General features: G+C 39.6%; 1 protein-coding gene across 1 annotated transcript in view; it reads right to left on the bottom strand.

Moving 5' to 3' along the window:
* The window catches only part of CWH43 (cell wall biogenesis 43 C-terminal homolog), a 50,579-nt gene that overhangs the window by 17,381 nt on the left and 19,974 nt on the right, over nucleotides 1-13,224 (bottom strand). Inside the window, 6 exon segments of the mRNA XM_059065794.2 lie at nucleotides 2,099-2,242; nucleotides 4,488-4,623; nucleotides 5,679-5,760; nucleotides 5,762-5,785; nucleotides 7,360-7,439; nucleotides 11,976-12,101. Coding sequence (XP_058921777.1) covers nucleotides 2,099-2,242; nucleotides 4,488-4,623; nucleotides 5,679-5,760; nucleotides 5,762-5,785; nucleotides 7,360-7,439; nucleotides 11,976-12,101 — 592 coding nt within the window.

The raw sequence follows: 13,224 nt of genomic DNA, 5'->3' as shown, positions 1-13,224 counted from the left end.
AAGCAAAGGAAAACAGGATGGAGTATACTCAACTGTTTCTTAGGTTGAGACCTTGCCACCTTTAAACACGAAAGTGCCTTTTTTTTTTTTTTTTTTTGCGGTACGCGGGCCTCTCACTGTTGTGGCCTCTCCCGTTGCGGAGCACAGGCTCTGGACGCGCAGGCTCAGCGGCCATGGCTCACGGGCCCAGCCGCTCCGCGGCATGTGGGATCTTCCCAGACCGGGCTACGAACCTGCGTCCCCTGCATCGGCAGGCGGACTCTCAACCACTGCGCCACCAGGGAAGCCCAAAAGTGCCTATTTTTTAAAAGATAAACACAATTCAAGTGCAATTTAAGCTCGGCAGAATGATTTCTGAATGCCTATACTTGCAACCTGAAAATTGCTGGGAGAAACAGAAGGTGTTTCTTCAAACATCTTTTTACAGAGATGTGGACTGTCTATACCATCTGTCCTCCAAACACCCTTCCCATTTCTAAGAAGACCAGCAAGAGTCCGATTAGCCAACAGTTCATATTAATTACATTTGAATGGTTGGTTTATATTCCTTATGCTCTGACTTATTTCAGAAAACAGTCAAGTAAGCTTTCACAGATCCATGTAATACTGTGAGAAAAAGGGAAGTAATAGGAAAATATGGGTAGCAGACATACTCATTTTGCTTACATGAAACTTACAGTACAACAATGTTGGGTTCTGTCATACTGTAAGTTTCACCTAAACAAAACGAATATGTCTCCTACCTGTATTTTTTTGTTTGTTGTTTTTCTAATGTTCTATATGTCACTGTAAAGCTCTGTGGCCTCTTGTGTCATTAATGTGGACAGGGCCCATATGCTGTATTTTGTAGCACTAAGCACTTCGCATTTGTGTTTTCAATTACTATTTGAGAATGTTTAGTATGGTACAGTATAAATTATATACTTTTATCTTCGCTTTAACAACATATTGCTGGCATTATTCGTGATTTATTCAGTACTAAGTCACTGGTTGTGAATGTTATTCTTTGGGGATAAAATTCATTCCCCATTCTTCATGTCTCCTTGGAGGGGAACCGACTTAGAAAATCATCTCTGGCCTCTCTCCCTCTCACCCTTTACTTCTTGGGAGGATTTTTGTAATTAAGTTTGTAAGAATGAATTGGGCATGCTTGTCTCAAACACTTCCTCACTCTTCTCCCTGGAACCTGCCGGTTTGCAGAAAGGGTGTTTCCTTGTGTTATCTTCTCCACTAAGGGGAGAGTTTGACAGGGCAGACTCACCAGGTAGGTCAGCTGCTTTTGGGGAGCCAGCATCATGTATTGTTGGGGGAATGTATTAGCAGGTCCATGTGGACACACTTAAGCCATGTTGTCCAAATACGTGTATCAGAATCAAAAGAGATATTTTGACCTTCCTGCCAGATTCCTCTGCCTACCTCTCAGTTGACTGAAAACATGAGGGAAAAAGAAATGTTATTTAGTACCCTCAAATCCCAACAGTACTTCCAACTGGAGTAATCCTGTAGGAAAAGGGAATTTCATCTTTCCGTAGTCTGGTTTACCATGTGGTTTCAAGCATTTGCAGGCTCTGAGTTGGGTCTACTTAATTCCTAGATGTGTGACCCAGGTTGGACAAGTCTTCTAACCTTCAGTCTAGTTTATTTATCTGTAAAATGGGGCTATAATAGTACTAAAGTTATACAAAATGAAGATTAAATACAATAATGCACTTAGCACAGCACCTGCTCAGTAACTGCTGGCTAACATGGCCATCATGCTGCCTTGTACCATCGTTAAGGACTGCCTGCATCTCAAAGGTTTCTATGCCTGATTTTTTTTCTTTTTCTTTTTTTGGGGGGGGCGGTGGGGGGGATCTCAGTTCCTGGACCAGGGATTGAACCCAGGCCCCGGCAGTGAAAGCCCAGATTCCTAACCACTAGGCCACCAGGGAACTCCCTCTATGCCTGATTTTTAAAACCAGCAACACAGAGAAAAATACTTTGGAAAAAAAAAAAAAAAAGGAAGAAAGTAAGAAAGGTCAATGCATGGAAGTCAAAGTAATGTGTTAATAATATTTCTTGGCATTTGTGTACTTCAAGAAAGACCAAACAAACCCACTCGTGATTCCCAAAGTGGGTCACAACAAAATCCACCCGTCTGTCGGAAATGTTAACAGTGATGGCTGGTGCAATCTCGCCCTCTGGTGACGGAAGAAGGTGATGCTCTGATTTCACAATCCGGTATCTTGACAAAACCATAATCCTGTATTCGAATGGAAAGAAACACGTGCGTCACTATTGGTCCCACCATATCATGCAAACAGGACTAAGAATATGTGTTCAAGAGGGATGCGCACGCTTCAAGCATAGCACTGAGGGGCACGGAGAGCAATAATGTGGCGGAGAGGTATGGGGCAGTCTGCCGGACTGTTCATTGCATCTGGGCTATTCAGCACGCCTCACTGGGTCACCAAGCACAACACTATCACCTCTGTTTAATAAGTGCTATGGAGGGCTTCCCTGGTGGCGCAGTGGTTGAGAGTCCGCCTGCCGATGCGGGGGACGCGGGTTCGTGCCCCGGTCCTTGAAGATCCCACGTGCCGCGGAGCGGCTGGGCCCGTGAGCCATGGCCGCTGAGCCTGCGCGTCCGGAGCCTGTGCTCCGCAATGGGAGAGGCCACAACAGTGAGAGGCCCGCATACCGCAAAGAAAAAAAAAAAAAAAGAAAAGAAAAAAGTGCTATGGAAACACGAAAAGGGCAGAATTAGGATGCACACACTCCATTTTACTAGCACTGTTACTCTGGCAACTTACCTGCATAAACAATTCTAATATTAATCAATGCATTTGAGAATGTACGACCTTGCCAGCCAGGACACAGAGCAACAATTCCCAAAATTACCAACTACAAATGGTCCGATAAAGATAGGAAAACCCGTTCCGCCTCACTCTAAGTCAAAGAACTACATGGGGAAAGGATGATCAGAGCTCAGACCTCAGGCTGCACGCACTATCTGGCCTCCTCCTGAAGTTCCTCTGACAGAACCACGCCTACAGTGACGATCCCTGAATGCACATGCCCAGCCTGTGCTGTCCCACTTGGCCCTCCAGGCTGCACACAATCACCTATGGATGTCACTTGAGCGTCCAGGGGCATCTTCAACTTGGCACAATCCTGATGCTCACCTGGTCATTCCTGTCCCATTAAATGGCATCATCTCCTATCAGGGACTCAGGTAAAACACCCTGGTGCTATCCTTGTCACTTCCAGCCCCGATATCTAAACCATCAGGAAGTCCTGTCAGCCCTGCTCCAAAATAGCTCCTAAGTTTGCCCCCTTCTAACCATCTCCACGCCTCCCACTGTCATTTCTCACCTGTGCTAATGCCTCTACCTCATCACCTGTCTCCCTGCTCCCACTCCTGTTCCCTGACAATCTGTTTTTCTAGGAATAGCCGGAATGATCTTTCAAAAATGTAAATCAGATTAGATTGCTCCCGTGTTTACAATCCTCCAGTGGTTTCCTATCAGAACTGAATTAAAAGGCTTCCGTGGTGGTGCAGTGGTTAAGAATCCGCCTGCCAATGCAGGAGACACCGGTTCAAGCCCTGGTCCGGGAAGATCCCACGTGCCGCAGAACAACTAAGTCCGTGCACCACAACTACTGAGCCTGCGCTCTAGAGCCCGTGAGCCACGACTACTGAAGCCCGCATGCCTAGAGACCGTGCTCTGCAGCAAGAGAAGCCACTGCAATGAGAAGCCCATGCACCACAACAAAGAGTAGCCCCAGCTCGCTGCAGCTAGAGAAAAGCCCGCACGCAGCAGCAAGGACCCAACACAGCCAAAAATAAATAAAATTAAATAAATAATTTTTTTAAAAAAAAAATTGAATTAAATCAGTGGTAAGCATGGCTTATGGGACCCTGTAAGATCAGGGGCCCACCTTTGACCTCCTTTCTTACTAGTTCCGCCTCAAACCCTGTGCTCTGGCACACCAAGACTGACCTGGCCGCAAGTCTTTACACTGGCTCCTCCCACAGCGGGTCCTGGGTCCTCCTCATCATGGGGTCGGCAGAGAGACCTTCTTGACCATGCTACCTACAGCAGCATCCCCTGCTGCCCTGCCCACCCAGCTGCTCTCCTTTTCTACACAGCACTTACCATTATCTCAAATTATTTTTTTCTGTGTGTCCATGATTATTTTCTGTCTCTTCACACTGTAACGCAAGCTCCATGAGGACAGCGTCCAGGACAGATACGTTTAGTGCTGTAACCTCAGCTCCTACACTAAATGGTTTATAAGAGTGAAGAATTGAAAGTATCCAGCAAAAGGGAAACCATTAAAACAGGATGGAATATGCATATCTTCAGCACCTCCTCATCCTCCAAGAAGCATCACTGGGACATATTCATGGGACTAAGGTATAATAATATCAACTTTCCACTCCAAGCCCATGCTGCCTAGTCTTTCAGGGATATGTTTGGGATTAATTCCGAAGGGACACTCACCGCCAAGTGTGATCCCTTGCACTTGGACCAAAGTCGGTATAGAAACCCAGCTTCTTCCCTAACCACATGGTCAGGTCATTGTCCCCAATATAGGGCTTAGAAGCATCGCTCTCCAAAATTGTTATGAAATCTGCACCTGTTCAGAAAAAAAAAAAAACACATGGTGATTAACCATAGCAATGTAAAAACAATTAGCAAAACCTGATTCTTTAATCCCCTGCCTTTACTCATAAATCAAAAACCAAAGCAATTCCTAATGAGTTACTAAAGTGAACTGGTTCAAATCTGAGCTGTAAAATTTTTTTTTTACCATATTTAGAATGTAATTAAAACATGGGACACCTTGAGGAAATGTAGGAAAGGATAAAAACATAACTTTTCTAAATTTTCAAATATGAACATCGTTCCCCAAATTTCAAATAAGCTTAATACCTTTCTCAAATATCCAATTTATGTTCAGAAACAATAGAGTATACAGTAGTGTTTTATTCCTGGGCAAACACCTCCAGTGCATTGACACAGAAGTAAGTTTATTCAGATACCCTGGTCAGATGTGCCCCAGAGGCCTGTAATCAGGACTAAGGGCCAGAGAAATTTCTTAATGGCATTAGAATCACACAGACCCTCAGCTATTTCTCAGGAGACATGCTTATCCTTAGGAATAACTAGAACAGTTTAGCCCTTTAAGTATCTTGCTCCATTCTCCATGTAGTTGATCTAAGAACAAAACACCCACATATTTTAAAGAATGCTTCATCCAAAGATGAGTACCCCAGGGCACGGAAACAAGTAAAATTGGCCCTCAGGCTCTTGAAAGCAATTTGCTTTGCAAGGGAGCATATCACTCCAACCCATTCTGCCTTTTAATCTGACAATTTTCTGGTCCCCAACAGTGGGTTCCCAAGTGACAGGAGCCACCAGCAGGGCATTTCCAAGAGCAAAGGCATGACAGGATTCTCCTGCAGATACCCAGTAAGAGACTTTGTTCAGAATCAACTGAATTAATTGCTCTCAAGCAAACACAGATGTGGTTACACAAGCTTAATCCTCCTGTAGCCGCCCACCAAAGTAAAGCCTTTTTAAGAGATTAGGTTATGACCCAGCAAACCCTCCTCCTATTACTTATGATCTTGCTCAAAATAAATGTAACAGTAGGAGTTTCTCAAAACCTGGAAATAATTTCAGTAAGACTTACCTGTTTGAGCAGTTGAGCTGATCTTTCTAAATTAGACCATCCTTCATTGTCAAAGCCAAACCTGAAAGGCCAGATGGCTGGCAGAGACCTCTGTGGCTGGTGCCTGAGGAATTGTTTTAATGATAATTTAGGATAAATGAACAATGGCAGTTTCAGTGATCCACTCTTCTCCACCTCTCTCCACCAAAATTCATATTTCAGCAAAGGATATTTTTTAGGCATCTGCCCACAGCTAACGCATAATAATAAGGAGATATTTGCTAGTAGGTATTTTATAATCTGTGAATTTCTAGCTTAGGCTTGGAAGTTAGGAAGAATGTTTGGAAAAGTGATATTTCTGATAAGCATTGTTTATAATAGCAAAAAATTAGAAAAAACCTGGCTGTTGTTTCAATAGGAAAAATAGGAAGATGAATAAAAAAACGATCATACATAAAATGGAATACTACACAGCCCTAATAAATGAATTAGGGCTACATATTTCCATTTGGATGAATCTCACCAGGATTATTTTAAATAAAAATTTAAGTTGCAAAATATATATGTCAGATGTTATTTAGATAAAGTTAAAAACACGGAAAAATACAATATTGTATATAGGTGTGTCATGTGTAGTAACAATATAAAGAAATGCATGAATATGATAACAAGCATATGCAGGAAGGGGTTACCCTTATATCAGAGAATGAGACCACAGAGGGATACACAGAGCCCTTTACCATATTTACAGAGTGGTCTGCCAACTCTGCGTTATACACGGTGTTGCTCCCTACTGCGCTGGCAAGGCCAAGGTTCAGGAGCACAGCACCCTATGAAGAGTCCTCTTTTGAGCCCATGGGCCCAATCAGAGAATGCAGTGCCCAACCCTAACCATCTATTTCAAACTAATACCAACGGATCAACAACAGGGATCCTGTGAAAGAGTATGGCCAGATTAGACCAACTCTATCACCATAACTGAAAAAAACAACTCAAAGTGGAACATACAAGTTCAAGCTGAGAGAAGGGTAAGCACCACCTTTGCATAGGAGGGCCACCACTTAACCTAAACAGCTCATTGTGCTACAGCAGCAAGGTGTGAATCGCATCTCTATGCAAGAAATATTACTCAGTTTACCGAATGTCCTATAAAGAGAACAGAACCATCATGAGAGACTTCGAGAGGCATGATTATATTCATCAAGTTATACCTTTTCACGTAACTACATACCTATGATTAACTCTGGCTCTCATCACTCCAAAACCTGTTATTCCCATGTCAGTAAACGTCACCACCCTCCATCCAGTTGCTCAAACCAAAACATAGAAGTCATCCTTGATTCTTTCCTTCTTCTCATTCAGTGTCATCTAATCCATCAGCAACTCCTATCAGCTTTACTTTCAAAATATATTCTAAGTCTATCCACTCCTCTCCAACTCCAGGGCCACAGCTCCCATCCAAACTTCCAGGGTCTTCTCCTGGACAACTGAAAAAGCCTCATAACTTATCTCCATGCTTCTACTCTACAATCCATTCTTCACAGAGCAGCCAAGTTAATATATATCATATTTCTTCATGCTCCTGTTTGAAATATTCTGGTGGCTTCCACTGCAAGAAAAATAAAGTCAGAACTCCTTTCTGTGCTCTGTAGGCCATATATCATATAAAATTCTATATCAAAACATTTAATAACTTACCCCTCTTCCCAATTTCTTCTCATTGGTTTTATGCCATAGTCCTAATCCCAACAACCTCACACCAACAAACAGCCACAAAACTAAATAGAAATCAGAAATAATTGTTTAGAAGAAACTTTCTTTTTTAAAAAAATAACTTTATGAAAATATTGAATTTATTGGCCAAGATTTTATGCAAAGGGGCAATGTCTAGTTCCTGGGTTAATTTTCATGTGTGACATGCATATACAACCCATACTTTAAACTCAGGTTTCAAAGAAGCACCCCTAAAAGTGTTCCAAGAACCATGAACTAAAATAAAAATAAATCACAAATATATACAAGAAATAATATACAAGAAAGCAAGTCTCCATGAGCAGGAACCACAGCAAAAACACCCTGCTGAATCACACCCAAAATACTTCAGATATTAAATATTTTAGGGCTTCCCTGGTGGCGCAGTGGTTGGGAGTCCGCCTGCTGATGTGGGGGATACGGGTTCGTGCCCCAGTCCGGGAGGATCCCACATGCCGCGGAGCGGCTGGGCCCATGAGCCATGGCCGCTGAGCCTGCACATCTGGAGCCTGTGCTTCGCAACGCAAGAGACCGCAGCAGTGAGAGGCCCGCGTACCAAAAAAAAAAAAAAAAATTTAGAATCGAATATAAAATAAGCATGCTTAACAAGTTTAGAAAAATAAAAGAGGATATTCAATGGGATAACTAAGAAATATGAGATTAAATTAATGGGCAAGAAAATTTGTAAAGAAATTAAATAGACTTATAGAAATAAAATTATTTAATAATTATAACAATTAAAATTAGAAACTCAATGGACAAGATAAAAAGCAGATTAGACAAAACTTAATGGAGAATTAGTATAAGGGGCAGCTTAAAAACAAAGGTAGAGTTTATGAAAGAGGTTAAGGGACATGAAGAAGAGAATAAGAAGATCCAACACATATCTAACTGGAGTCAAAAAAGGAGAGAAGAGAAAGAATGGGAAAGAGGTAATATTTGCAGAAATAATGCTGAGAATTTTCCAGAATTGATTAAAAAAACACGTGATTCAAAAAGCCCAAACCCTCACAGGTAAGGGAGGGGCTGGATCCACATCCAGATGTATTACAGTGAAACTCAGATCACCGAAACAAAGAAAAATCTTAAATGCTCCCAGAGAGAAAAGCCACTGTATCTTCAAAAGAGCAAAGATTACACTGATGGCTGACTTCTCAAAAGCAAAAAAAATGGAAGTCAGACAATAGGGGAATACTCTCTTTAATGTTCTGAGAAAAAAATAACCAACTACGGAAAAAAAGAAATGGAAGGTATAATTTCCAACCTAGAAAGAGGAGTGGAGAGGAGAAGGATAAGAAAAACGGAAAAAGAAAACCCAATCAATGCAAAAGCAAGAAGAAAAAAGAGGAAAAATACACCTAGAGAAAGTAGAAAAAGCAAAAGCAAAGTAAGAGTACGGAAATAAATCATAACACAGGGGAAATCATGACAAAAATAAATTACATTTCAAGTTAAAAGACAAAGATTGACATTCTAGTAAAAGCAAACAATGGAGACAGTAAGGAGATCAGTGGTTGCCAGGGTCTGGAGGAAGGAGGGAAGGATGAATTGGTTGAGCACATTACTATGTTTATGACAGTGAAACTATTCTGTATGATACTATATAGTGGATAAATGTCATTATACATTTGTCAAAACCCACAGAACAGTTTATATTAGAATGAACTCTAATATATTAGAGTTCTAATATATTAGAGTGAACTCTAATATAAACTGTGGACTTTAGTGAATAATAATGTATCAATATTGGCTCATCAATTGTAACAAATGCACCACAATAAAGCAAGATGTTAATAATGGTGGAAACTGAGGAGGTGGGAGTGTGAGCCGATATATGGGAACTCCACACTTTCTGCTCAATTTGTCTGTAAACCTAAAACTGCTCTGAAAAATAAAAACTATTAATTTTTTTTAAAAAAAACAGTCATTGTCATTGGCAGGGGGAGGGAGGGATGAATAGGCAGAGCACAGAGGATTTTTAAGGCAGTGACACTACACCATATGATATTACAATGGTGGATATATATCATTATACATTCATCAAAAACCACAGAATGTACAACATCAAGAATGAGTCCTAATTAAAACAAGGGCTTTGGGTGATAGTCCTGTTTCACTGTAGGTTCATCAGTTGTGGTAGGGCATGTCACCAGCAGGGAAGGCAGTGTATAAGTGGGCTCAGAGGGTCCTATGGGAAATCTCTGTACTTTCTGCTCAATTCTGCTGTGAACCAAAAATGGGTCCAAAAAATAAAGCTTGTTTTGGAAAATCATACAAAGCTATCTAAACAACTTTGTAAATAAGTTGTTTCAAGTGCCTCAATTTGATGAATGAATTAAATAACTTAATAATAATAGTAATAATAAAGACAAAGATTATCAGGACTAAAAACAAACAAACAAAAGCCGCCAGATCCTGATTTCAAGGGACAGACCTAAAGTATAAGAATACATACATACAAAAAAAAAAAAACCCACCTAAATTTAAATTTTTCCCCTAAATTTTAATATAACTTTTTAAAATTATGATGGAACATATATGAAGGTGTTTATATAATGATCTTATTGCTTCATGACATTTCTTTTAGAAATATATTAAAATTTTAGTTAGCTTCTTAATTGTTTTTTAGCTCTTTACACCATAAGATTCTGTCTTCTCTAGTAAAGCATCAAGTCATTGACGGTAGAGACCAGATTTTATATATCTTTGTATTCTACATAATGCTATGGAGTTATGCAGTATGTTGCATCCTAATACACTATCTGTAAATATTACACATTCAATAAACATTTTTATTTAATCTAGTATATTTTGAGATGAGTCAGACTGAATAGTAAACTAATTTCATGCCTGAGTTTCCAGTTCATCAATATTCCAAACATTAACATATTAAATCTCCCAAAAAAGAACAAGAAATGAAATAAATGGTCTCAACTATTACAACAAAATATTTTGGAAATCCTACCTGTTAAATCTACATTAGAAGTGAAACAAAACTAATACAGAGTATTTATGGTTGAAAAAACACAGTATCAGAGATTTGCTTTAAAGTATTTTACCAAAAAATATAAGGAAGATAGGTATTAACAACATTAGCAAATGTTAATAATTGTTGGAACTGGTTTAAGGGTACATGAGGGTTCATCATACTCTTTAATCTCATATGTCTGAAAATTTATGTTTCATAATAAAATGCTTTTTTTAACATCTTTATTGGAGGATAATTGCTTTACAGTGTTGTATTAATTTCTGCTGAATAACAAAGTGAATCAGCTATCTGCATACATATATCCCCATATCCCCTCCCTCTTGCGTCTCCCTCCCACCCTCCCTATCCCACCGCTCTAGGTGGTCACAAACCATCAGGTTGATCTCCCTGTGCTATGCGGCTGCTTCCCACTAGCTATTTATTTTACACTTGGTAGTGTATACATGTCAATGCCACTCTCTCACTTCATCCCAGCTTACACTTCCCCCCGCCGTGTCCTCAAATCCATTCTCTACATCTGTGTCTTTATTCCTGTCCTGGCCTTAGGTTCATCAGAACCTTTTTTATTTTTTTTTTAGATTACATATATATGTGTTAGCATACGGTATTTGTTTTTCTCTTTCTCACTTACTTCACTCTTTATGACAGACTTTAGGTCCATCCACCTCACTACAAATAATTCAGTTTCACTTCTTTTACTTACATTCCCACCAACAGTGCAAGGTGGTTCCCTTTTCTCCACACCCTCACTAGCATTTATTTTCTGTAGATTTTTTGATGATGGCCATTCTGACTGGTGTGAGGTGATACCTCATTGTAGTTTTGATTTGCATTTCTCTAATGATTTGTGATGTTGAGCATCTTTTCATGTGTTTGTTAGAGAAATGTCTATTTAGGTCTTCTGCCCATTTTTGGATTGGGTTGTTTGGTTTTTTGATTTTGATCTGCATGAGCTGCTTGTATATTTTGGAGCGTAATCCTTGTCAGTTCCTTCATTTGCAAACATTTTCTCCCATTCTGAGGGTTGTCTTTTCATCTTTTTTATGATTTCCTTTGCTATGCAAAAGCTTTTAAGTTTCATTAGGTCCCATTTGTTTATTTTTGTTTATATTTCCATTTCTCTAGGAGGTGGGTCAAAAAGGATCTTGCTGTGATTTATGTCATACAGTATTCTGCCTATGTTTTCCTCTAAGAGTTTTATAGTGTCTGGCCTTACATTTAGGTCTTTAATCCATTTTGAGTTTATTTTTGTGTATGGTGTTAGGAATTGTTCTAATTTCATTCTTTTACATGTAGCTATCCAGTTTTCCCAGCACCACTTATTGAAGAGGCTGTCTTTTCTCCATTGGATACTCTTGCCTCCTTTATCAAAGATAAGGTGACCATATGTGCATGGGTTTATTTCTGGGCTTCTATCCTGTTCCATTGATCTATATATTTGTGTGTGTGCCAGTACTATACTGTCTCGATTACTGTAGCTTTGTAGTATAGTCTGAAGTCCAGGAACCTCAACATAATAAAGCCCATATATGATAATAAAATGCTTTTAAAAAGGAAGAAAAACTATACTCACCAAGTTTCATGTATTTTCCACTCTCTCTGAAAAGCATTTTAGGACTATTTTTTGTTTGAAGATGAAAATCAAGGCTTTTCTTGGGACCAAATAGCATATTCGGTCCAATAATTAGCATCACTGTCACTGTTAAAAAAAGAAACATAAATATATTACATTCTAATCCAAAAATCCTTCTAATGGTAAATTCCAGGAGCCTTGATTTCATTTAAATGGACATATCCTGAAAAATCAGTTATTGAGTTATCTCAGTACCTAAGTAATTACTCCAGTATTACTTTTGATAATTAGGATGATCATAAAAAATCAGGTAGGGTTCTAGAAATTATGCTTTATGTTAAAAAACCCAACTTTTTCTGATGAGGGGTTTCTTTGAATTTCCTGAGTGTTTCCTAGTTGTTAGGTTGGTAATAGTGTTGATCGCTGACTGTTGGTCATGCAGGGAAGGGTGGGGAGAAGAGAAAGCAGCCTTCTGGACTGCCTTAGGGACTCAGTCTTCTCCACTGAAGAGACCACAGGCACCAAGTTGAGGAGCACAAGAGGAGGATTTGTAGGTTCTTAATACGGCAGTGTTTGTGGCAACAGTTCTGTCCTGGATTGTGGGTCCACACAGAGGATGCACACTGGAACTCACACTGGGCCAAGAAAGATGAGCTTAACTGGGGTGCATTCCAATGTAGCTTACACGTGAAGTCTACATACTTCTAACATTGTATATAATAAGAATGGAAACAGAGGTATGATTGAACAATATATAAATTAGAGAATGTCAAGTAAAAGTTATGCTTAGGTGGAAGGCTAAAATAAAGTTATGTGCAATTTCTAGGAAATAGCAGGAGAAAACTAGACAATACATTTATATCTAGTTTCTGATCTAATTCAGATTCTTTTCAATCATTATTCAAAGCTACTCTGAACATTACTAATATTCCTTAGTTTTTGTGGCCTTATCGACATAATGTCACTCTTACTAAAAAGAATTCTTAGTTGTTTGAAGCTGAATAAAGCACAATTTCTGCAATTCCATTAAGTAGCGAGAAAGAACTCAGAACACCCTTCATTCATAACATTCTAAAGAAAGAAATATATGCTTAGAATGGCTCTTACTTTCATTCGTTTGCTCCACATGGCAGACCCCCAAACAAGCTGGAGTAAGAAAAAAGCAGGGCATTGGATAGGAAGATAGAGCAGGAGAGAGTACACACACACACCTGAAAGAAATCAGAAGAAATACAAAGTTCGCAAAGCC

The sequence above is a fragment of the Kogia breviceps genome, chromosome 6 (genome assembly GCF_026419965.1).
Source record: "Kogia breviceps isolate mKogBre1 chromosome 6, mKogBre1 haplotype 1, whole genome shotgun sequence".
Classification (NCBI taxonomy): domain Eukaryota; kingdom Metazoa; phylum Chordata; class Mammalia; order Artiodactyla; family Physeteridae; genus Kogia; species Kogia breviceps.
Note: the sequence above shows the minus strand (reverse complement) of the source record. Positions and strands in the feature narration are given on the sequence as shown.